Raw genomic sequence first — 26,832 nt, 5'->3', positions numbered from 1 at the left:
ATTTACGAAACATGCGCAGCCCTGGCAAATTCATAACATTCAGAAAAACAAGCACTCGTCAAAGCTGGCTCTTGACCGAAGCCAGAACAAGCATTAAAAAAAAGGCATAAAACGTGACCAGTAACATTGCAGTAAATATACCGGTGACACGGCTGCATCAGATTCATTTTCGTGTGCAGAGCACGTAGCCTATCCAAGAACGCAAGTTCCTTTACCTGCGGTGGATCGCGCACGACGTTGGTCCAGCTGGCCATGTTTGTTCCGGATTAAAAGCACTGGCGTCCGACAGTCGTCAGTTACGGGCACATCGGGCGTGCACTAGGGGTGGGAGGTTCTCGCCGGACCGTCCTAGTCGGAACAACGAGGAAACATGGGCGGCCGGTGGGGTGTCCGGCCGCGAAGTCGACCCGTTCAAGTGGCGGTACAAAAAGAAAGCACGTGGCTTTGCCCTGTCACCCTTTCGTGTCTCCCTCTCCCTTTCCAGCCTTGACGAAGGTCAAGGGTGCGCGTCCGTCGCAGCTGCTGCCCCCGAGACTAACGGGCGAGGGAGTTTCTTTTAAAAGCTAAGGAGTGGGAGCCCGATAACGAAAACCCATGAGGCCTACTCAGCCGAATAATGGTGCCGAGCTCAGGCAGCGCCACAAGGCGACTGTTCGGGGTGGATCGGTATTTCGAGAGGGGGTGGTCTGGAATAGCGATAGCACGCTGGCTGGTGGTTAGCACAACAGTTAATGTCCGTGGAAGTGGAGAGAGAGAAACAGCAATACTCTAGGCGAACCGGACAAAGAGAAGACAACATAGAGACGCGGTCCTCCTTAGTTCCGTGTGCTTCACATCAAACGCTGTAGATTTTGAAGTCTTCTGACTCAACCAGGCCTCGTTTTCGCGCTTGTTGAACATCTCGTGCAATTCAACAACAAAAACCATATCGGGAGAGGTGAACAAAGAAATGTGGCGGAAATGACGTCTCTGACATGTGGGAGTTCTAGCTATACGTCACAGATAATATCAGCAAGCTCGGTCTTTTCCTTCCTTCATATGTTTCAGTCGATGACAAGCGTATAATCGGTCGTTCCCTCTTTGGTTTGGCTTGAGCGCCTGCTGACTCAGGCGGTTTAGCGCTTTGCAAAGATGGAACTGACAAGAGACAAATAATCGCGGTAGAAAAATAATAAAAGAAAAAGGAAAGAGAAGTGCGCCGCACGTGCCTGACGCTACCCCCTCCGTTATTATTACTATTATTATTATTATTATTATTATTATTAATATTTTACTGCCAGTTCGTTTGACATGCTCCAGTAGCATTTTAAGCAAGGTCTTGAACCGTGACCGATCTGATTAAGCTTTGGCACGAAGTTGAAGGTGCGAATATTAAAAGTGTTTGCGAGGACTAAATAATTCGGGTCAGTACGAAGATACCCATCCACACCGTTGAAACATCTGCACTTTTACATGTAGTCCACTAGCATAACCCCCATAACAGCATACCTAGGCACTCAACTCAAAGTTGCCTTGTGAGCAGAATAGAAGAGCTATCGGCACCATGACGAAGGCAGGAAAAGTGCGCATGTACTGTGAGCGTAGTAAGGTGGGTCTGTTCGTGCTAATAAATGAAACGTAAAACTAGGTGGCACTGACTTCTTTGAAGACGGGCGCAATATGCAGGTAATGACGTTCGCGTCGACCAAACAAAACGAATAGTTCTATTCGGGGTTTATGTTGAACCGATTTCCTAAAGAAGTGAGAACGCAGTCTGCTGAATGTAAATGAAAAAAAAATACAATGAAATTGACGTATGTATTACAAGTTCTCCCAAAAGTGAGCTGTCTGACGATACGTCATTCCAGCTCCCGCTAAATTAAGCCTTAAGTGGCGACCGCCACATAGCGACCGTATATACATACATACATATATATATATATATATATATATATATATATATATATATATATATATATATATATATATATATATATATATATATATATATATATATACACATATAGAAGGGAAGGGGCAGCGTAGTTGAGGACGTCAGAAAATAAGGTAGAACGATAAAATTAGGAAATGTGCAGGCGACAGTTGTTGGAATCAGCTAGCTCTAGACAGGAATAAGCCTACGTCCTGCAGTGGACATAAAAATATGCTGATGATGATTATGATTTATAAACGTTCGGGACAACAGAATAACGTGTCACACTCAGACGTAAGTGCGTCAGTTGCGTCCCACTGTCACATACGCAATAGTGCTTTGCTGTGTTTCGGCTTTCTTCTTCTTTGTCCTTGCAAGTTCCCTGCACTTAGCCGAGTGCCAACCAAGTAGCCCAGCAACAAGTTCTGATAAACATACCGTATTGTCTGGCTCTGCGGACCACCTCCCCTGCCCGCCGCCACATACCTTTTCCTTAAACCTAATGTGGCTGACAGAAGGCACCAGCGCCGTAAATCGACGGTCAGTCTTCATCATCATCAACAACAACATCGTCATATTTCTATGTCCACTGCCGGACGAATTCCTCTTCCAGCGATCTCAAATTACTCAAGTCTTGCGCTGACTAATTCCAAGTTTTGTCTGAAATTTCATAAATTCATCACAGTACCTAATTATCTGCGAACCAACAGTAGACCCCACGGCATTTATCAGTGCTGTACTGCTAATCTAGGCTCTGTACTGAGGGCCCTTTCAGCACAATCACCTAAACTAAAAAAAAAAAAAAAAACAGACGTGTTCTCCCTCTATTGTGCTTGGACGTTCTTCAGTGTGTTTTAGACGACGGCATCTGTCTGAAACAACGCTTCTCAAATTATTATCTAAAATTTTGTTTCTGAGGCAATAGAGCAATACAGTATTGCTCTAGGGTCCATGTCCCTACGTCCCCCCTACTTCACCCCCCCCCCCCCCCCAGGCGTGGCAGCAAACAATGGTAACACACATAATTGCACGCTCTCATGAAAGTGAAGCATGAAAGTGAACGTGGCTGTACGTAACGCAGTGTTCTAATTGGGATGATAATTTTTGATATTGCTGGTAAAGTTCACAAAGCAAGCATGCGCACTGCATGCTAAGAATTTTTCCCGAGAAGGCCAGAAGACGAAGTTTTCTTATGATCCATTCTTTGTCAATAAAGTATTCACCATCACCGTCATCAGATGGGCAATTTAAGAGTCAACTATGAACTAGTTTTAATCTAAGCGGATATGATTTTTATGACTCTGCTCTATTAAGTGCAACCCAAAATCATGATAACTATTCGCCTTATCTAAATAATTGCGGCGCATGGATTCAGGTTTGTCTGCAATTTCGATATTGCAGCGAAATTCATCAAATTTCACTGCCATATAAGTTCTGTGGTTGGCAAAAAATGAGCAGCACTTGAGCCGACGGCATGTTGGTATCAGTAAGCAGTGACTGAAAAATCTAAAGCTTTCTTTTAAAGCACGTCAGAGTCGTTGCTTTGTCACCCTTCATTTCCAAAGTGATTCAGTTCTCCCAGACTCACTACCCATTTGACTCTGTGACTGACCTTCGCCGGCAAGTACAGCATATCTCCCACTTTACTATGCCGATACGGCGAGCCCCTCTGTATAGTCAGTGTTTTCTTTTTTGTACAAATCAGCTAGTTAGACGTCAAAAGAAACAAATGTTTGCTTGGGAAAGTGAAATATAGAGCTGATAATCAGTTTCTAGCCAGATGTTTCTGCGAAGATTGAAAGCGACACACTCTAAATCAAAAAGGTCATACAAAGAAGTGGACTCAATGGGATTTGTGCAAAGTCAGAGCTTTGTAGACAAAACGTTCACGATCTACTGCATTATCCGATAAGAAATTGTCAAGAAACATCCTGCAATGGCAGCAACGAGTGGGGCCGCTGGGAATCGACTGTCCTCATTGGCAGCCACTCATTATCCGCGTGTATTTCGTGCTTCGAAAGGACATATGCTACTGCTGCCTCGAAAAGTTACATTAGTCACATCAGTGCGGTTCTACTATTGCCAATGCGCATGCGGGCACTAGCGGAACAGACAGACAGAAATTGTGCTATTCTTTCCGCTCCTTGTATGCGTATGTTTTCTCGTGTTAATTACAATTTCCTCAAGGTAAACGAACTACTTCGCAGGAGTGGGGAAGGATGGGTGGCAGATGGGGCATACATTGGCAGGAATAGCCTGCCCTGCATTTTACGGCGACGCTGTATACGCCAACGGCCACCGCGTAGCGGCGGCCGTTTGAACTGCAGACTGGCCTCGTGCCAGAGACGCCTGCTTCCCAAATAGTTAGTTCTGCGGTGTCCGTGTGCGCAAGGAAATCGCACTGTACAATAGTGGACATGTGTCCTACTTCACGACTGTCTGGGACGACATTGTCTCTTTACGCGCCAAGTGTCTGCCGCAGATGAGCATCAACAAGCTTGCCTATACGCAGTGGAGCTCATCGCCAGTATGCCGTTTTCATTACAACGCCCCGGCCGCTAATGATTTCATTTGTTGGCCCGTGAACCAACGTTCTTTATGCACACACTTGCTTCGTTTACATGCCGTGTTTATTTTTTTATTTTTTTTGTAGGTTGAGGGAGCGCCGTCGCGCGTGCGAATGATTTGTACGGCTGCGGCGACGTGAGAAGCCATCGATGGTAGAGCTTGCAAACCAGCACGAAGAGCTTGAGAAAAATAGCACATATAGGACTCCGGTAATAATTAAGGGTTGATTGTTTTTATGCTTGCGTTTTACCATTGTCTGCACAGCATGAATTTCACATGTTCCATCGTTAAACAGGCAGAGTGTTTTGATGATTTCAGGGGAGCACGCGAGTGAGATATCGGAAGACGCCATAGCTGGAAATTTGCCTCACTGGTCAGTCAAGAGCATATTGCTTTTATATTTTATGCTATTTCTTCGTGTCATCATCATTTTTACTATTATGACCCTCGCACCCAAATGCAGAAAAATCTATGGGCACTTTGCTGAGCTAAACTGCGATAGGCGAAATCCTGTCTATGACTGCCTAGGCTGCTGTTGTCTGAACTGTTCTGCGAACGGACGCCGCCGTGGCCGCGAGCATGGGATGCAATCGCAGCTATATGGCTGCAAGGTTTGTCGTCGATATGCGCGCACCCCCACGCGCATGTCCGCGCTCTCCCACGCACCTACACGCACAGCGCTATACTGGCATGGCGCCTCCTCTCCTTTCTCCCCTCGCCGGTGATCACCGCTTTACTGCGTCCACCACGGACTGCGCCCGGACACTCATGAGCCAGTGAAGGCTTACGCCTTCACAAAACAGCATGTTGTATCGCCTGTTGTAGTGCCCCGAGTCTGAATAGCCAATGCAGCGTACGTTGGCACAATATGAACAGTTTGAAAGCAAATACAAAGCACGACAATAAATAATTCTCTTGGACCACGTACTACATTGAAATCATTTTCAAAGCAGAGACAATTACAGTGAAGCAACATGAACGTATATTGAACCATTTCATGCAAAAGAAGAAAAAGCGAACAAGCACTCGCTACCACCACTAGCCAGAAAAAAAAAAAGCACAGCAACATGAAGGTTTCAGAACTGACAACAATGCATGACACAGCTGGGGTAGAGTGAAATTGCGTTAGTTGCAGACATCAGGGCTTCGAAGTTTAGGCGTTTCCTATTATCGCGAAGTGAAATTAAGAGGCATTCAAAACGAGGTTGAATGCCCTGTCAAAAGCCTTTGATGTTCACATATGCCAGGTTGTGCAGTCAACATGCAGATAGCTGAGGCGAGCGTACACCGAACGTTATACGCCGCAGCTCGCATTTCAGTGCCATCGATAGGTAGGGCAACAGCTGATCCCGTGCAACGCATGGGTGATTGCGTGACGTTTTTTTGAAGGTGCCGTCACCTGCTTTTTAATACGGAACCCTTTGTTCGAAACGTCTAAACACAATGAGCGCTTCACAGCTTCGCTCCGCATTCTCTTCGCATTTTATTTTTTATAGAGGGTGGCTTCGCGTCTCATCAGCAACAACCACCTAATGCTTATCGTATCTCCTGGACTGTAGACGAGGCGACCAAGTTTAAACGACCCGCCGTGGTTGCATAGTCCGTATGGTGTTGGGTAGGTAAGCAAGAAGTAGCGGGATCGAATCCCGGCCACGGCGGCCGCATTTCGATGGGGGAGAAATGCTGAAATGCCCGTGTACTTAGATTTAGGTGCACGTTAAAGAACCCCAGGTGGTCCAAATTTCCACAGTCACCCACCACGGCGTGCCTCATAGTCAGATCGTGGTTTTGGCACGTAGAATCGAAGTTTAAACGTGGAAGAACTCAGCAAAGGCGCAGCGACATCCAGCCAAACAATAAAAACACAGTGATCGCTCTAAAACTGCAGTAAACAAAGCACGATTGCTTATCTTCTCCGTCGAACAGCCGCAATCCACCGCCGCCGTTGCTCTTGCTCGCGAAGCAGCACTTGAACCTAATTGTGTGCCTGACGAGTTTTCGTGCATGTTAAAGCGCCCAACTACGCAACAGTTGCTTCGAGACATCGCTGAAGGCTGACAGAAGCGTTCAGTTACGATCAAGAACCCAAACATGACAGCACGCGCTTAGGCGCTGACGGGAACAGGGCTCGCCCGCCACGCTTCGCAGCCTTGGCGGCAGGCGGCGTTGTCGGCGTTTTGAGCCGACTCGTCTCTCCGTCCGTCTGTCGGTCTATTGTATGCCGAAAACACCTCCGGCGCAACCCCACGCGCACGAGCGAAAAAAGAAAAAAAAATGAGAGAGAAAGACAGGCCCGCGATTTCGCAACGCCACCTAGACAGCACAAGGCATGTTTACTCCGATCCATGACGTCAAGCTACCTGGCCCGAAATTTCCATTGACAAGGCTGGCGTGTAAAAGCGGTAACGTCAAAATCACTGTTTCCTACTTGGGAGCATCCCCATTAGATGGGCTAGGTAACATGTAAACACTTAGAGCGCTATAAACACACGAGATGTAGAGAAATAAACAGTCACCACACGCGCTCGTTTACTTGCAACTCATATTTAATGCACGTATGATAAAATACGTATATAGACAATGGACGCATCGCGCATGTCAAGACGAGATACAAAACCAGCGTATATATAAGGCACGTGTTAACATCGATTAATAAAATCGAATTCTTTATCATGCAGTAATAATGATGGTTGGCTTATACACGCAGTGCGGCGTTCCTGGCGAGATGATAGTCTTCCGAGATTGCTTGTGTGGTTTGGTTAGGGTGACAGAACAAGTGTGTTTTCAAAATGATATTCACGCAGTGAATATCATTGGGGAGATTGTCTTCTTGTCTGACCCCTTTCTTTATAGGCATCTTCCTGCTTTTCTTGTGTAGAATTAAGGTAGCTGTAGAACCTCTGTAGATATTTTCCAAGGTATTTACGTAAGCGTCCTGTACTCCTTGATTACGTAATGGCTCTATGACTGCTGGTATCTCTACTGAATCAAATGCCTTTTCGTAATTTATGAAAGCCATATAGAGAGGCTGATTGTACTCTGCGGATTTTTCGATTACCGGATTGATGACGTGGATGTGATTCATTATTGGGTATCCCTTCCTGAAACCTGCCTTTTCTTTAGTTGACTAAAGTCCAGCGTTGCCTTTATTCTATTGGAGATTATGTTGATGAATATTTTACATAATACTGGAAGTGTGCTAATGGGCCTATAATTTTTTCACTTCTTTAACGTCTCCCTTTTTGTGGATTAGTATAGTGTTGACATTCTTCCAGTTTTCTGGGACCCTTGAAGTCGATAGAAAGTTCACGTAAAGGGCCGCTAGTTTTTCAAGCATTATGTCTCCTCAATCATTGATTAAATCAACTGGTAGTCCATCTTCTCCTACCGCTTTTCCCTCTTTCATGTCTTGCAAGGCCATTCTAACTTCATCGCTAGTTGTAGAAGAAGTCTCTGTAACCTGTTCATTATTACTTCGAATGGAGGTACCGTGGCTACTTTGGGTACTGTACAGGTCAGTATTCTGCTGCTTTTACTATATATTCGAGATTGCTGAGGATATTACCCTGCTTATCTTTCAGTGCATACGTCTTTGGTTTGTCCGATGACTAGTTTCCTTCTCACTGTTTTCAGGCAGCGTCCATTTTTTACTGCTTCCTCAGTCTTTCTCACATTATAGTTTCGAATACCACTTATTTTCGCCTTGTTGATCAGTTTTGACAGTTCCGCGAATACTATCCTATCTCTTGAGTTGGGCACTCTCATTTTTTGTCGTTTCTTTGTTAGATCCTTTGTTACTTGGGAGAGCTTGCCTGCTGGTTGCCTTGGTGCCTTGCCTCCCACTTCAATTGCTGCCTCTGAAGCCAACCTAGTTACGGTTTCATTCATCGCCTCTATGTCATCTTCATCTGCAGCAGAACTGATAGTTGGGCGAGTTGGTAAGAATTCATAGTGAAATATTTAGCGCGCACAATCGACAAGGACACAGTGAAGGGGGACACACGAGCGCTTCTTCATCTTCATCTTCATCTCTTTGTTGTAAGGCTACATATTTGTTTGCAAGTGCCAACCTCAATTGGTCTGCTTTTACCTTTACTGCGTCTAGGTTGGCGTGTTTTTTCTTGACCAATTTTACTCTTTCTCTGTTCAAATTAAGGTGAATCCTAGCCTTCACTAACCTATGATCACTACACCTTTACCCTACCTAACACTTATACATCTGCAGTGTGCTGGGACCGGCAGAAAGTATGAAATCAATTTCATTTCTTGTTTCACCATTATGACTTTTCAAGGTCCACTTATTGTTCCAACGCTTTCCGAAGAAGGTGTTCATTATTCGCAGCTTATTTCTTTCCGCGAATTCTGCCAACATCTCTCCTCGAGTGTTTCTAGAAGCCACGCCGTAGTTGCGAATTGCTTGTTCACCAGCCTGCTTATCCCCCCCCCCCCCCCACCTTTGAATTGAGTTGACCCATGACTACAGTATACTGAGCTTGCACTTTTCGCATGGCTATAATTCAACATCATCATAAAACTGTTATATTTCTTCATCATCGTGACTGGAGGTTGGAGCGTAGGTTTGTACTACCTTCATTTTATAGCTCCTATTCAGCTTTATTACGACTACTGCTACCCTCACATTAAGGCTGTAGAATTCGTCAATGTCAATGCATTAGGAATCTTACTCCGAACTGCTTCTTATCTGGTAGTCCTCTATTGCAGAGGACGTGGCCATTTGTCAACACTGTGTAAGCCTCACCAGTTCTTCCAACCTCACTAAGGCCAATGATATCACAAAAAAATGCCTGATAGCTCCTCAAAGAGTCCTGCTAGGTTAGCGTCACTCGTGAGGGCTCGGGTGTTAAACGTTGCAAGGGTCAGTTTCCATTGGTTCATGGTAAGTTTCCATTCCTCACGTAACACTGTGATTTATATGAGTTCCACTGCCTGATCGCCACCGCTCCCACATAACCGTATATACGGGCCGTCGGCCTACTTGTTTGATGTCACGGCTCTAGGCGCACAGGCATTCCAATGCGCTATTTCGAAGTTGGGATGACCCTATATACCAAAATGCGAAAAAGCGGCTTCTCCTTGCTACGCGGAGCGTGGTAACGGGCATTCTGATCGCAGGCACGTCCGAACTCGAGAAAACAGTGTCGTCCCGCATAGGGCGCTTCGCTTTCGGTGTTCTCTTTATCGGTACAGGCATCACTTGCGCCAAAACGTGGTCTCGAAGCAAAGTAATACGCAACCAGAAGCATGGGGACGCAGAGCGTTCAATGCTCTTTTTGCATAAGAAGCAGCAGCACTGTAGCGCGCGCCTCGCTGCAAGCTGTTGACGCTTTGAGAATGGCTTCGCGCTTCGGAGCGTATAAGCGGCCTGCTGCGCATACAAAGCAGCGAGGCCTGCGGGGCGTTGCTTCTGAGGGCACGGCACCATCTCTATGACGGCACCGTGAGTGCCGTGTGACAATCGCACTTCCAGGCGCCATTGACGAGCCACTGTATGCAGTCACGGATGCGGCGAGTCATCAGCGTAAGTTGTTGAGCCCTTGCTACAACAGAAGTGGTACATTACGCGAAGACGGGTAACTGCACTGCGCTGCTGAGCAAGGTATACTCGTGAGCGATATTTTCTACATTCTGTATGGGCGTAATTGTGCTGGTTGGGCATTCTTAATGGGATGAGGAAGAACGAAGTTTGCAATGTGTTGGTGCCGTGTTAGATCCCCAATCATGAACGGATTTTTATTCAACTGCGAAGAGTTTCCTTTTATGCGTAGCATTCTTGTCAAATGTAAACCGGTTTTTCCTGCCAGATATCTGACCGTTCTCGTGGGCCAGTCTCAAACGCAGCGCAGTCAGACCAGCGTCTCAAACAGCGACATATAGGGCTCTATTTGGAGCGCACAGCTCAAAATGCGACCTTCAGACCTAGTAGAGCGCCGAATAAAGAAATGTGCAATCATTCATCGCTTGAGTTAACCGTTCTCAGATTGTAGGCATAGCCATAGCCTGCTAACTTCTAGGAGGCTATGGCATATAGCGCACCTGGGTCCTTCCCCAAGTGCGCATTGACATCTGCCATTACGCAGATTGGGCTTGCTCCGCCCTAACCGGTGACCCACTAATGGCACCCCCAGTGATGTAACCGACCAGGACATGGTTTAAACCATAATGATTGTACCGATCTACATCATTGTAACAATGTAGTGTTTTATAAAGATTTTATCTTCACAACCTGCGGTGTACTTATCGCTTCAGAATATTACCATGGTTCGGAGGGCTCTTTTACTACCAAACAACAATGCTTCACATTACGTTATAGCGCTCAACTGGAGTTTTGGCTGTCAAACTTATTTTGCGAACTGGTGTGGCTTTCCTAGAGCTTCACGCCACCTTCAGGTCCAATGCCCGGCCCTTCAAAACAGCGGCGGGTTTTGGATTTATTGTTCAAATGCCTGTCAGAAATTGGTATAATTGAAAGCTTTAAAGAATGAACATTTCATATACAAAAGCATAAATTTACCCGCCATATCACCTGTAAATATTAGTATTAAGTCCACTTGCACATTTCATATTTATTTTTATTCTCTTTTCCCCCCCACTCTCCTCTGGAATCATTTAATCCCATTCCCCATCCCTATACAGAGTAGCATGCCAGCGGTTGTATACGCGCCGGCAAAATTATGTTTTTCTAATAAAGACTCTCTCTCTCTCTCTCTCTCAGGCGAATGTCGATTCATTCATATAGGGTTCAAATTCAGAAGGATAGAGAGAGACCCATGCCAATGCTTCCTTGAGCTATTTAGCAGGCGTTGCCCGTGCACGCCTGTCTTCATCGCGCATCAGAGCCGTGAACTTGCCACCGGATTGGTGACACCTGGACGCCGCAGAGTTGGTTAATAAATTCAAGAGCCGGAACCTCGAACGTCGGCATGTTCTGAAGCTCCCTCGCTTATGAACGTCCTCCGATCACCGGTATCTGCCGCTGTTGCTCTGCCCTTACGAACTCAGAATGTCTGAAATATTTTTTTCTGGGGTGTTACGTGCCAGAACCCAGATATGATCATGAAGCGGGGGATCATGAAGCGGGATCACAGTGGGGGACTACGGATTAATTTTGACCACATGGAATTATTTAACGTGCACCTAACGCATGTTACACGAAAGTTTTTGCATTTCGTACCCATCAAGTTTGAAATAGTATATGAAGCCGTCTTTGAACTAGCGGCCTGATCTTGCGTAGAAATGATGGTGGGCCAGTCTAATACTATATATTTGTCAATTACCCATATAATGGCTTCTCCTAGTTTAGTTACCTTGTTCCTTAAAAATACTACCATTACGTTACATGCTCCAGCTCAAATTGGTTTTACTAATATACCGCACACTAAATCATGAAATAATTTTAGATGCATTTAATAACTCTGCTCTTACCAACACTAACAATACGAGATTTTCCTCTTACAACAATTTTTTACTTCCTCGAATAAACACTAATTATGGAATGTTTACTTCCCTTTTTACGGCCATTAAATACTGGAACAATCTACCACCCCATATTAAAGCCTGCCGCACAACATTAACATTCAGGAGAGAGACGAAGAAATATTTACTAACGACACTACTGGCTACTGATTCATTACTATAAGCATATATTGTGTACAAATCTATTTCCCAGTTTTCAGTGGTTCTGTACTTACCTATTGTATCGACAGCCTTTATTTATTGGTTATTCTATATCTTCCTTTGTCTTCTTTTTTCTCCTTTCTTAGGCATTTCAAATTTTTTGTCGCATAGTCTATATGACATTTGTACTTTGCGTATTGTAAGCATATATTTATTTCTAATTATCTGTTACATTAACCCCGTGTTCTTTGACATGTGTGATTCCTATGTTCCACAACGTGTCAAATACTACATACTTATTTATTCATACGCTGTATCGTTTTCATTTGCTTGTTTTGAACTTCAATTATTGTAAGCAACCTTTTGTATTTGTTTATTTTTTCATTACCTTCGCGTTTTCTGATGTCTGTCGCTGCTATGTTGCCAAAATGTATTAATTCATGCAATGTTAAATTACTAATAGCAGGTCCCCCTGACAGTTCTTGTAACTCCGGGACCTCCTTCTGTACTAATGATGAATGACGAAAAAAAAAAAAAACGTAAGGCATAATAATAATTATTATTTATTTTAAAAATTTGCCGCAAGGTACAATTAATGAAGAAAAAAGAAAGAAGACGCGGAAATATTTAGCCTCAAATGGTTGCATATCTTTCTTCCTATGGATGTGGGAAGAGCCCTTTTTTAATGCGAAAGCATTAGTGCCCCATTACGCGTAAATTAATCGTGGTCGGCGGCGTGACGAAATGGCCGACGGCGTGAAGAGTAAAAACACGTCAAAGAAAGGTCGGATTGGCGTGAAATTTCTTAGGGAGGTTCTGTAAACAAGGAAAATTAATGTCTCTGAAAAGAAAATTTGGTAAATTGTGGTCTGGGTGGAAATCGAACCCGGGTCTCCGGGGTGCGACACGAACACGCTTCCCCAACGCCAGTTGACTAAAGGTGTGCTTGGTGCGTGCGTCATTGCACACGTCACGTTGCATGCAGCCATCTGGCTGACCAAGCGTGTGGCATAGCGTGTGTGTCGTTGGGCACGTGACGGCGCAGCCAATAGGGGGAAGTGGCGCCACGTCATCAGTGTATAAAAAAAACATTAATGCCCAATTGAGCGCCGCTGAACGGTCCTTCGAGCTATGAACTCCTCGCGGCCAAGCAAACTCGTTAAGAAGCTTTGCGCGCTTTCATTAGGCCTTACCTATAGGCGCAGTTAGAATGAGCGTGTTCATGACGTTCCAAGGTCTAGAAACAGTATAATGCTTTCGCATTCCCACACGTAAGCAGCCGTAAGTGTCTTTATCGAATATTTTTCCCCTTTTGCCCGAGAAAGCAGGCATGCAGTGTGTCTCGTAGTTGCATATCTTCCACGCGAAGGAAATTTATTTCAAATAAATATTTCGGCAGCCTACCAGTGGCTCGCATTACCAATACAACACGGAAATGTTTTCACGAAATATAAAACATTTAATTTCCGAATACAAGGAAGAAAAACATTCGCCAGAGACAATTACGACTACTTACGTGTGGGAATGCGAAAGCGTTATAGTCCCTTTGGTGAAATGTTTCATTTTTTTCTTTTCCGCGCATTGCTTGTCCGCGCAAGCTCTCGTCTGCGTTCTAACTGCCCCTCAATGAGGCCGAATGAGAGCGCGCTCGCTTGCCCGCATGCGACGTCACGTGCGCAATGCGGCGCCCACTAGGCACAACTGTGGAGACGCCGTGGAGTTGGGGAAGCGTGCTCGTGCTCGCTCATTAACACGAGCGGAACACGCACAAAGAGCACCAATAAGGAAGCACCGAAATGCAGACTGTGTGACTGAGTTCCAGTCCCCCATTCAATGACAGCTTGCGCTTCGTCCACTTTTCATGAGAATGTCCTGCACATTTCTTGCTAAAATGCGATAGCGGAGGACAGTGCATTCTCAGTTCACGGCAGTCAGCGCGTTTCCTTAGTACACAATCGGCTGAAATCGACAGCAGAGCAGCGCCGCTGTTTACATTTCAATGCGTGCCGCCGACAACCTATCCACACTAACGCGGCAACGGTGCTGCCCCGTATACAGCTCGAACTCGAGGTGAATAGGTCGTAGCAGGGTTCTCCAATACTGACAGGTATTCAGGACCGTGTTCGTGCACCGTCTAGGACCCGACGCGGGTAATAAGTGTCGCTTTATGAAATGGGAAATATTTGATTTAGGCGCGTTTATCAGAACGGGATGCGCTCAACAGCGACGGCGCCGAGCGGCTTGCACGTGTCGTGGGAACGAAGCAGTAAAGCAATGAAAACTAAATAGCAACAGATTATGCAGACCCAACACACATTTCGCAATTTATGTGAAAAAAGAAGCTTTCCTGAATCGTTTAGCTAATGTTTAAAAATCCAAATGCGATGCGTCCGATTGTCTTTTTTGTCATCAAATACAACGTGTAACCTCGTGCAATGCTAATGTTTATGCACCTCACATGTCACAACTTTTATGCCATGCAATGTTCATGGTTATAGACTACATTGTTCACATGCCGGAATGCCGTCACTCAGCGGCAGTTCACTCGAGTGAACACTCTGAGACGTTGACGGAGTGACGTCACGAGAACGAAGGTGATATTTTGTGTTTGTCGAGGGAAGTACGACGAGGAGAAGTATACGCAGTGAAAACTGCTATGCGAAAGGCAGTGGTAAGGTTTTGCTATTATTCGTCTGTTTCATTAGGACGCTTGTGGCCCAATGGAAACATACATGCAGTCACGTGCTACGTGATGTGAAGTACGCACACGCCAATCGTCTCAAATATCTGTACTTGGCATTGACACGAGAGAAGTGCGTATGTGTTTGCGGCTTAATGGTCAACAATAAAGAACGATAGTGGCCTGCTAGTTAGAGCATCGAGCTCTTGTGCTAAGAGATCAAGGTTTGATCTCACCATCGGGCACGTATTTCCTTTATTTTCTGTACGCAAGCTATTCGGCAAGATCGCAGCAGCAGTTAGAGTCGACAAGGTCGGAGAGAATTCGCTAATACCCCTGTCGCACGGGCACTCGAAAGTCCTTTGAGTAAAAAGACTTGTCCCGAAAAAGAGTTTTGCTCGCATACACACGACACGGAGCGATCTCTTTTTAACAAGCGGTCTTTTCTGGAAGCGGAGTTCGTCGATCTCTTTTACGGCCAAAAAGAAGTAGTCTCGCAACCAGTGGACGCCAGCAGTTATCATATATTAACTCGATAGCGTTAAGGAGCCCGTGACGCAGGAAATTCGGCGTCCCGTGTCCGGCGTTGGGCGTCGCGTCGCGTCGACCAAGAAGATTCAAATCAACTTCCGAACCACGCATACCCAATCACTTCTCTACCACCAAAGTTGCTCATACCTTGTCTTTCATTCTTTACAACGTCATTCCTCGGAATTTTGATAACGGCAGCCCAGAAACAAATGTAACAAAAAAAAAAAAGAAACACTGACAGCGCATGTTGTTTACGTTAGCTCTTCTCAGACTGAAATATTAAAGTGCGAAACAATAACAGGAGATCGACCCACGCAAGAGGCCACGTTTATACCAGAAAGCTCGCCTTCGTGCATAGCGTTCGCAGCCAGCGTTTTCCGGTAAACGTGACGTTTACATAAGCTGCAGTTGCCGGGAAGCATGAACAGCAGTAAGGGTATTGAACGCTATCACGTTCCACTCTTAAAGGCGAAAGCGTTTAAGAGTGGAACCTTAAGCGTCCTCCAAATTAAAAAAAGAAGAACTAGGCAAGTGCGCATTTTTCTGTCGCCTTGGCTCATCGTAATAAGTAATCTTGTGTCTCACTGAACGTGTAGTAAAACCAGTAATGCTCATTTTCATCTGCACCCTCGTGAGCAGGTCGAACGGGTCTCGAAAGCAGGTCGAACGCTCTCTAAACTACTACAATAAATCTTTACATTACCGTCTCTTAATCTGGTGTTATTAAATTTATTTGAAAACAGTGTAATAACATAAGCTTTCACTTTATATTTCGAGATACATCAGTTTATTTTGGCCGATCTTGTTTCGAACGCTAGCGCCACGCTTTCCATAAAGCGCGTCCAGAAGGAAAAACTGAAAAGAGATCGTCGGTGCCGTGTGTCTGCCGCGCCACACCTCTTCAATAGCAAGTCTTTCGACTCGGTGAAAGACTGCTTGCGTAAAAGAGTTTTTGCGCGCTCGTGTGACAGAGGTATAAGAAAGCTTAACCGTAAAAAAAAAAAAAATAGAAACGCGTCAGACAATTTTCGTAACCATCCCGGTCACCGCGTTGCACAAGCTACGCAATATAGACAGGATAATTTCGTTATGTCAAACACTGCTAAGCTATAAAAAAGAAGCATGCAAAAAAAAAAGGTATGACCTATCATTCTGTGTTCTTCTGACATCGTTCTTTTATTGACCCAGGTATTCCTAACGTAAAACGTATATTTTGTTACATGTGTTACTCATTTTTGTCTCCCGCTTGTTACTTTAATTTCCCTTTCTTCAGTAATGCTTTTTAGTATACTTCGACGTACAGCTTGTACATTCCTAGCACTGTCGCTTGCTTCTTTTTCCTCCTGGATCCCGGCCACGGCGGCCGCATTTTGATGGGGGCGAAATGCGAAAACACCCGTGTACTTAGATTTAGGTGCGCGTTATATAACCCCAGGTGCACGGTTCAGATTCCTTGAGTCCTCCACTGAGGTGTGTCTCATTATCATGTCGCGGTTGTGGCACGTAAAACCCCAAAATTTAACCATTTTTTTTCTTCTCTCATTGTCGCCTTCTATATTATGGCAGGAAATTTTTATTGTCCCCTATGATATGCAAGATGTATAGATTCTAGCGTAGTCATTTGGCTTTTGTTTTTGTATTACCCTATGGCCTCCACTCGACTGCCATTAAATTGTGATTAACTGCTGCTGACAGTGACAGTAAAAGGGGTTGTGGATACGGTCAATCTAACGCTACCTCTGGCTTTTTGATAACGCTCGCAGCGCCCTCACGAAAATGCGAAATAAAATTGAATGATTCCCAGCTGTCGGTCTCCTATAGAGCCATTCGCCGTATGACCTGCAGCCCGCCTAAGGAATGCATGTACACTCCTGGTTTTTCTTTTTTTTACATCTATTGCCCTTGCAGCGCTCGTACGCCACAGCGAGGACATTAGCTGATGTCTCTTTCCTGCTTCCCGATGCGTCTGTTTGTTCAATACAGTCCTCGCATGGCTCCGTAGAATACACAGCATCGGTAAACCTTCCGAGTCTCTTCTTTTCCTGTACGTACAGCTCAAATACCTTCGCCGGCCACTTCTTACACAGACTAAGTGACGTTTGGTTAAACAGGGGATGCACGCCAGCATCCGCTTGCCGAGTGACTCATTCGTTCACACCGATGTTTTCTCAGACGGAAGGAAGTGGCGTCATTGGTTAATAGAAACTGTCAGCCTTCCCTTGCACGTATTAGCGTTTGCGGAATATCGTTATATCGGCGACGTAGATGTGAACCGGGGCTCTGGCGGTGCCATCTTTCGAAGCTTTGTTCAACCAGTGGAGGCAAAACTGTTTATTGCGATTGAAGTCTATAATTGTATGTTCTACTTAGCCTGTTGCGATTTCATGCTTTCATCTACTCTCGATTACGGGAGAAAGCAATTTTTTATTTCTCTAAACTTTAATTCCTCTATTGAAGCAACAGATTAAACAAATCACTGATGTTGTCCTGAATAAATCTCGAAGTCACGTGTCACTATGAGCGACGTCACAGCACTGACGTGTACGTAGGCGCACTTACGCAATATGCGTCGATTCCCCGGCTGGGAGCGCTGCGTCCGCGAGGAGGACAGCAAGCGGAGTTTGATTTGAAATTTGAGCTCCTTCCGCGGCGCGTAGGGATGTAATACTTAACAGACACGATCGTTAGCGCTCATTGTATGCACTGCGCTTGTCAGCTCAGAATGGCGAGATCTGGTGAGCGGCCCTTTAATGAACCCCAGGTGGCCAAAATTAATCTGGAACCCGCCACTGCGGCGCCTCTCATATAGCGAAGTGTCTAGATGCAGTTCCTTGGAGTATACCGGCACGTACCCACTATGGGTAATTGGCTAAGAATCGAGTTCGTCAATTTATTTATTTTATTTATTTCCTTACATACCTACAGCGTCCAATGTTGGGCATTAGAGTAAGGGGAAGGAATATTGTATATATGTTCAAATACAGATGATTAATGGCACAAAAGGATACATCTATTACATAATACAACACAATATTAATACTGAAAATACAGTACTTAATACAACATTACAACTAAGGTTATTATGAAATACAATATAAATGCAGTGTAGTACATAATACAACACAATAATATTAATAGTAATAATAATATAAAAAAACAATTAGGGCACTATTACACTTGAGGTTAATAAAAGCAGTGGACAGGAAAGGTTAGGTTAATGTCCTATTCTGTCTGAAGCAAAACAGATTTTTGAACTAAATATACAAATGTCTCGACAACAAGTTTTCAGACAGATGGCGTTGCTGTGACAATTTCAAGCGGCAGTTTATTTCAGTCATGTACAGTTTTTGGAAAGAAGGAATGCTTATATAGATTGACACGGCATTTCTACTTTTAGCAGATGATCTGTTCTGGGTGACATGCTTCAGCTAACTTGGGTTCTTCATGTATGTGTCCCTGCACAAACCAGTCTTGCCTGTGTAAATATTGAAGAAATGTTTAAGTCGTAAATATTTCCGTCGGTTCTCGAGAAGTGGCCATCCCAAGTTAACACGTATTTGTGATGAGCTCTGAGTGAAATCATAGTTGGCAGTAACGAACCGGGTGGCGCGTTTTTGAATTCGTTCCAGTTTATTAATGGCTGTGTTTGACTCTGGGTCCCAGGCAGAGCAGCCGTACTTCAACATCAATGCGAACTGTCAAATAAGAGTGCAATTTTTTTACTGGTTAAGTTAGAATCGAACGATAGAGATTGCGAAGTGTGGCTTTCGGCTTGCGAGGAAAACAACGTCCTCTTCGTCGTCGGCGCAGCAGTGCCACCACAGGCTAATTATTAACTAAAAGTAACAGATCAAAAGCGGGAGCAAAAGACAAGAACATCCTGTCCTGTCGTCAATCAATCAATCAATCAATCAATCAATCAATCAATCAATCAATCAATCAATCAATCAATCAATCAATCAATCAATCAATCAATCAATCAATCAATCAATCAATCAATCAATCAATCAATCAATCTTTACTATTACATAAAGATACTTTACAGAGAGAGGTATACAGAAGGAAGTCCCGTAGTAAAAATTGAACTGGGACCTCCATCCTATTTTTATTCTCGCACTGTGAGTCAGTTACCATGACTTCCTCAAAATCCTGTTGTTGCGCTGGGATGTTAAACAAAAATAAATAAATAAATAAATAAATAAATAAATAAATAAATAAATAAATAAATAAATAAATAAATAAATAAATAAATAAATAATAACAATTAATTATATTATATCAAACACCTTTGCTATCTTGTCAGAAGTATGCCAAAAGATTTGTGAAAAGGTGTTCGGAAATGGTGAGGTCGCACTGGATTACAATTTCTGCTCAAGCTCATGCATTTATATGTTTCGGGTCACAAGTAATGATATACATGCGGCGCCAACTTGTGTTACCCCGAGTTACGTGACACCATGCTCGACAGAGCAAGGAGATATGGACACAATGCACATCGCACGCTGGCGGGGGCGCGTTTCATATGGCATGACGGTCCTCTTTGGTTGAGCGCCGCCCGAATGCGTGACGTGGTAGTACTATAGAACTGCTTCCTCTGTCGCGGCTAACCGTGGCGACCTTGTGATGCGGTTTTTAATGTTTTTGCTTCATTGAAAGCAAACTTCGTGCGTGCAGTTCGCAGCGGTGATACTTCAATGAACTTTTCACTTCTGCTGACGCGCCTTTCTATGCGAATAACCATTTGCAAAGGATGCAATCTTTTGAAAGCCGCGAGGGATTGGCTGTAAGCGCGCCTGCGCCGTACGCGCCACGTGCGGTGGCTGAATGACTCTACATGGTGTTTAGCAGCTGTGCACGAGGTCATGGGTTCGACTACCGGCCACGGCGGCCACATTCCAATGGGGATCTAAGGCTCAATGAAACAAACAAACAAACAAACAAACAAACAAACAAACAAACAAACAAACAAACAAACAAACAAACTTAACCTGTTTTTCGTCCTACTGTTTGTTGCATCAAGGCGAAAGTAGTTGTACGCTAGCAAAGAGGTTCGAAGCCACAGTGATATATATATATATATATATATATATATTATGAGATGTGTCCAGAATGGAGCAGACAACCACAAGTTGGTTGTTTACCTAAAGCTGAGCAGAAGAAATGTGCTCAGGTAGGACATAGTTAAAGAGCAGAGATTGGTATGTAATATTGAAATATTAGATAAAAATATCGGACAATAGCGGACTGAAAAGGCAGTCCGGCGGGAGAATCGCATGAACGATGAGTTCGCGCCTTGATGTCACTGCAGCTTCGGAAGGATCCCTCACGAAGTTGTCATTTGTTAGGAGGGGAACAGCTTATTATTCTATTACGTAGGAAAGAGTCTGCAGTTCGTTGCACGCTTCATGTTTAATTTATTGATTGATTGATGATGGTTTTACGTCTCAATGCTACGCAGAAAATACGAGGAACGCCATAGTAGAATGTCCCGGATTAATTTCTGCCATGTATAGAGAAGTTTAACGTACACCTAAATCTAGATGCACTATCATGTTTTGCATTTTGCGCCATTACTAAAGGATGACCACCGCTTTTCGAAATCGAACTTTCGAACGGCCGCGTGTTCAGCAGCCGAATGACAAGTGAGATTGGTTTCAATCTCCACAGTGCTATACGAAATGAGTGAGGTAGGGTTTACTGTGAGGATTGTTGATCGTTATTGTGATGATATTTCCTGCAACTCGTCGTTTTACGTGACCTATGGAAATCCTTTAATTTTTCATAACCAGCGATTGAACAAAAGCAGGCTCCATGTGTCAACTACATAGAGTGGGAGCGAAACGAATGTTCTCCAGAAGGTCAGAATGCACCTGTAGGTGCTGACGTTATTATACAAACTGAATTGCTGCAAACTGATTTAATTAGAAGTGCTTCAATCTTGTGATGGCAATACTACAAATTTCCAAGTGCACCTCGCTTTGCACAGTGTAAGAACCAGACTGTGAAAATCGACAAAATCGGAGCGATACTTGTCCGGACGCCCTGAATTGCGGTGATTGCTTGCAAAAGAAAGAAAACATTAACGCTGATAGGGCAGCATTCTTACGATGTGCCTCAGCTAACTAATAATTTTCAAACGACTGTACTCAAGTGGCTTGTAGAAGTAGAAGAATGACGAGGAGGAGGAGGAGGAGGAGGAGGAGGAGGAGGAAATAAAGAGAGAAGGCAAGAATGTTAACCAGAAATGCGCCTGGTTGGCTACCTTACTCTGGGGGACGGGAAAGAGGGAATGGAAAGAAGATTTGTAGATACCCTAGGCAGCAAATACAGGAAATCTACAAGGTCCCATGCATGCATAATGTCTATGTGGCTAAGTACGAGGTCGGCGAAGTTTATAGGTTATCGCAATGCGGAGGAACATAGACAACGTAGATGGTATAGACCATATAAAACTCTAGGGATGACCGATAAGTTTTGAGTCTCGTTTTGCGTGGCGGGCGCAGACTTCGGGCCGATTTAGAGCAGCACTATAGGGCATATTTGCGCTTATGAGTGATTATGAGTGTGCACGTTTCGCATGACGTGTCGCCTTGAATTACCAGGCGCGATCGGGCATGCCTACACCGCAGTCGGTTAAATGTTGCAAATACCAAATACTTCCTATTGAAAACCAAACAGACAACATCGTCACTTTTCCCTGCGTGCAACGTGCCGGAAGACCATAAACCCCTTAATCTGCGCTCGCAGGCTATCTGCATTAGGAAGAAGGGCCTTCAGGTACGCACTGGACATACATCAAAGACTGTCATCATTTATAGATGACACGTCCTTGGCCCATAGACTATGACACTGTCGTGCATCTCGTGCGACAAAGGCACTTTTAAGCTTCCTCCGAGACATTGGTCTCAATGAGGTACCTTAGTTTGTTGAGCGTTGTGGTGTGTTTAGCGTATGTTGTGTGTGTGTGTGTCGTGCAATGTGCAGGTCATTTCGCTTTTCAGCATACCCATCTGAAATAACATGCCAGGTGTGCCACCAGGCAACCTTCCTCAGGATTAATTAAAGAGCCGTCTCTCTCCCTCTCTCTCGACTATAAGACCACTCTGTGAACTCTGCGGAAACACATGCAAAGTGGTCTCGGTCGAGCAAAAGTATGAGTACTACACGCGAGGAAATATTCCTTTTTCGCAGCCTGCAGGCATGGAGGCGGAAATGAAATAGTATGTACAGTCGACGTATGTGTGCTCGACCAACGCTGTGCACTGTCACAATTCCACGTTGTTCGGTTGTGCAATAAGATGCATAATATTATTGCTGATGCCATAGTCTCTAAACGTTTGCTCCCGACGATACATCTAGCCTTCTGTCAGACTTCTGTCCATGTTGTCTCAAAGTTCTGCGCTAAGAAATTAGTAATATGCCACATCAACAAGGCAGAAGCTCAACCCTTGCTAGCCTTCTTTCTATGATCGTGGCGCCTTTATACTGTCGCTTCACTGATCTTTCAGAGTGCCGCACATTGAACACCCCGTATACCTTCATGCTGTGTCACGAACACGCTATAAGCCGGGATCACGAAGGACGGCTGCACAGTGTTATAACTGCACAGAGATTGCGCACTATATTGCAGCGCATAATTCACATTGAGACACATGTGCACTTTGCTGCGTAATTAAAGTGACAGCAGTGGCGCGCACGTGGTTCACAGAGCGGCGACTGAGGAGATCGCTGCGGTTGTATACGTGTCACCCAGCGCGTGGAAGGAGGTATCTGCACGGTCACGGTCGAAAGCGCGCGCCCGCGAGTTCTGGTTTTTAACGGAAACCGGGTACCCTATATCGTTTATGCGGCGCGAGATGCGTACGCGGCGTGTCACACCCCGGGTGAAAATTTTTCGACCGGCGTATTTGGAGCAAGCAGAAGAAGACAGATCGAGGCTCATGGCGAATCAACCACCCGACGCCACGCCCGCGTGGGCTCATTCCGGAACACTGCACGTGCCGCGCTATTCGTGCTGGCAGCGTCGTTCACGTAGCGCGAGGTGGAGAAGTCACCCGTCATGATTCGTGGCATAGGGCTGCCATAGACTTGGTATAGACGTGGCATAGGCCTAATCGCATATTGACCTCCACGGTGTAGTTTCATACTTAAAGGGTATGTGATAGAACTGCTCGAGTTCACGACGTAGTACAGGTCTACCGTTGCCTACCGCGAATGTGCTGGTTCTGGCAGGAAATCGTGATCTTGAGCCTATTATCATCGAAAAAAAAATTTAAGCTGTACGTAAGTGCGGCCACGGCTCTTGTTTCGTGCTTCTTGCTTATTTTTCCCATACACCTGCGTACTGGCGACATCGTAGGTTTTCTGTCTACAAACATGGCGCTTGTCTATAGAGAATCTGGAGTTACAGTATCCCTGAGGAGCCGCCATTGCGGCGGGTAATTCTGCCACCATGTAAATAATGAATATTTAAAGAATTTACCTAACCTTCGTCGCTTTCGCCTCGAACGATCTGCCTTTCTGTCTTCCCTTCTCTCCCCCCTCTCTCTCTCGTGAATTCTTATCTTGAAGCTAATTTTGTCACCGCAAGAAATTTGTACTGCGACATTTAGGCTCATTTGACCTCTAGTTTGAACATTTTAGTGGGTTCAGAAGTTTACAATTACTAACTAATGTTTAGTATGTACCAAAATTACTATGCTAATCACGATGAGCGTTACCTAGCAAATATCTTGTAGACATAAAGGCAGCAATTTTCAGAAGTGGCGTGACCTTTTTTTATACGCTGTAAGTTACGCATAGAAACAAAAATAATCGGGATTGTAAAACGCATAAGTGCCCTAAATAAACGTTGAGGCCCGCGCTACGCAATTCATTTATTTATTACAGATGCCTACAATGGCCCGGAGATATTGCTATATGAGTTACAAAGCTAAAAAAAAGAAAAGAAAATGAACCACACCAGCCGCAGTGGCTCATGACAGGGCTATAGACTGCTTTTGTGGCTGAGCCCAAAATGACGGATTTGGTCGAAGTAAATCTCGAGCCCTCCACTAAAGCGTCGCTCATAACGAACTGCTAAGTTTCTTGACGTTAAGCCACTAAATTTAATCCCAATTTAACCGCAAAGAACAATAAGAGCAGCTGCAACATGCTTCATCAACGAATCCTTGCGAAATCACACTCAAAAAAAGAAAAGTCAATTTGCTATCATGGTGGGGTGAACCACTCGCACCAATCGCAATGCGGGTGAACGGTGCATCGCGAGATTCTTCTCTAGTAAGCTTGATGTAAACTTCTATGCCTAACTTCATTCTATTCTTGGTCAGTTAATGTGTCGCTCCTTCCTTGAGAGACCACGTTAACCCTTGCTTGTCTTGTTGGTGCGATGCCAGTTGTATTGTATAGCGTGGCATATATAAAGCGGTTAACGTAGGCGACAGCATTTTATTCGATTATGGTAAGGTTAGCTCTATTATTATTTTAGAATGCGCAGCTGGTATTGCGATTGTCAGATATGTTGCTTCTTGACGCGTCGACAATCGCATGGCGGATCGGACGTGCTCAGTTGGACCGAATATAAAGTGAAATGCCACATTGGCATAAAACCAAGGAGGGTTTATGCGCCGTTGCTGCTATGCATTACGTTTTACAAAAGAAACCTCATTGCATAAAACCAACTATCTGTCTCCCAGTGCAGGTTTGATCATGACTTGTTGGCGTCTTGCGAATAGTCTTTGTCTCATATACGTGAGAACAAGCATGGTGGAAATTTCTAACCTGCTATACTGCATCGCAGTTTGCGAAGTACGAATGTCGCATGGCTGCCGTGAAATCCTGATGTTTTTAAACTGCAGAAACGCATCGGCGCTTCGCGTCTCGATGCCGCGACACACATGAAATGAGAAGCCGCGTTTAAGCTCACAGATAATTGCATTATGTATCATTATTACAATAAAGTGCGCCTCATTGACTGCGATATCTCTACGAAGATTCAATTTCACTTTCATGTCAAAAGAAATTAAAAAAAAACTGCTTTGAGATCAACACAGCACACCACGAGTAAATCTTGCTTATGTTGCATTTAGTATAATATTTTGCATGCGACTAATAATGGAAAAGAATGGCGCAGACGGCCATTGCTGAACTTACGTGTCCATTACTGAATTGGCCGGCCGTCTTCCGGTACACCAGCAGCTGAACTCCACTAGCCATGAGTCGTATAGCAGTCAAGTTGAGTGCGCGCACTCAACCAACAGCAGACATCATTGTCGCTGTAGCGATTTAGAACCCTTCACGTGAACGTGACTCGCGCCGGTTGCTAGAACAGGTCGCTAAAACATTGCACATTGAAGTTTGCCGCCTTGGGACGCGACGAGCGATTCCTTGCGGTTGGATGCTGTCCTCATGGACTTCTTAATGAGGTGTCAGTCAGTTCAGTTCATTTCACTGTCCGACTGGTAATTACTCTTAAGATGACTTGATGCTTGACCTAACATCCAGGCTTTCACGCCCTTGCCCCACTTCGCACTCCTTCCTTTTTCATACGCATTAGATGAGGAAAAGTCTGTTTATATTGGGATTGTATTTTTTGTCCGTAGGTTGTTTCATGTGTCACCTGTTGCCGGTATTTGCTATTGAATACCTATTGTCCTGAGTATGGCGTGTGCAGGAGTGTGAACGGCGCTCGTCAAGCTTGGAGGTCACCGCTAGAAGCAATACGGCGTCTCGTAAGCGAAGCATGAAGGTATGGCCCCCTTTTCAGACCATGATGGCAGCGCACTTTCCGCAAAGTGTTATTTTCGCACTCTCTGTTTTGGGCCAGTTCACTCTATGCGCACTACAAGTAATGCGCTTTAGTACACTGCACCGCAGTTAAAAAAACTGTAAGTCACACGGTTAGAACCGCTTACCTATACCAATCATGTTTTGTGCAGGCAGCTAATAGCTGAAGTACCGTGTACTCTTGTTCAGCTCTTGTTAGGAGGACAGTTATGGCAGAATTTTCTTGGCTTTTGAAGAGAACGTCTAAGCGATGTTCTTAGCTGCATGATACTTTTTCACTCTTGAATTTCTTTCAGGCCCTGCAGGGTAACTCTACATACGACAGCACTGAAGGCGGGTGACATCTAGGCGACGTTACGACATACAGGTGGTTAATTTAGGTCGTCGGTGTTTTAGCTCTTTCGACGGAAGATCACTCACGTTTACGTCAAGACCGCACTCAAGCAGTTCTTGGTCATTTTCTTACCGCCATATCTTTGCTGCATAAACAAGTGCCCTGTACCCGCAAGCGTGCGGTAACTCGGCGTGTCACACCTTTGAGACTGCTGATGTCTCACGTAGGCATCGCTTGCTGCTGCGTATACCAGATCGAAGACCCCTCGTTTAGGTATACCGAACCCCGAAAGCGGGACATTCAGGACATCGCTTTGGGCGGCTAGCCTTCAGCTTAATCCGTTACGTTCTTCGTCGATCTTCTGCTTTCGCTTGACGTGGCACCGCA

General features: G+C 44.8%; 1 protein-coding gene across 2 annotated transcripts in view; it reads right to left on the bottom strand.

Annotated features, from left to right (window-relative positions):
- The window catches only part of snu (ABC-type transporter snustorr), a 54,843-nt gene extending 29,287 nt beyond the window's left edge, over positions 1–25,556 (bottom strand). The window contains exon 1 of one of the 2 annotated variants that reach the window (XM_055068526.2): positions 25,479–25,556. In XM_055068526.2, coding sequence (XP_054924501.1) covers positions 25,479–25,541 — 63 coding nt within the window. In that variant the 5' untranslated portion in view covers positions 25,542–25,556. Of the gene's footprint in view, positions 1–215; positions 530–25,478 lie in introns of those variants that run through there. The other variant, XM_050174748.2, reaches the window with a different exon arrangement.
- Between the last annotated feature and the right edge of the window lie 1,276 nt (positions 25,557–26,832).

This window comes from Dermacentor andersoni, chromosome 9 (genome assembly GCF_023375885.2).
Source record: "Dermacentor andersoni chromosome 9, qqDerAnde1_hic_scaffold, whole genome shotgun sequence".
NCBI classification, from domain to species: Eukaryota; Metazoa; Arthropoda; class Arachnida; order Ixodida; family Ixodidae; genus Dermacentor; species Dermacentor andersoni.
Note: the sequence above shows the minus strand (reverse complement) of the source record. Positions and strands in the feature narration are given on the sequence as shown.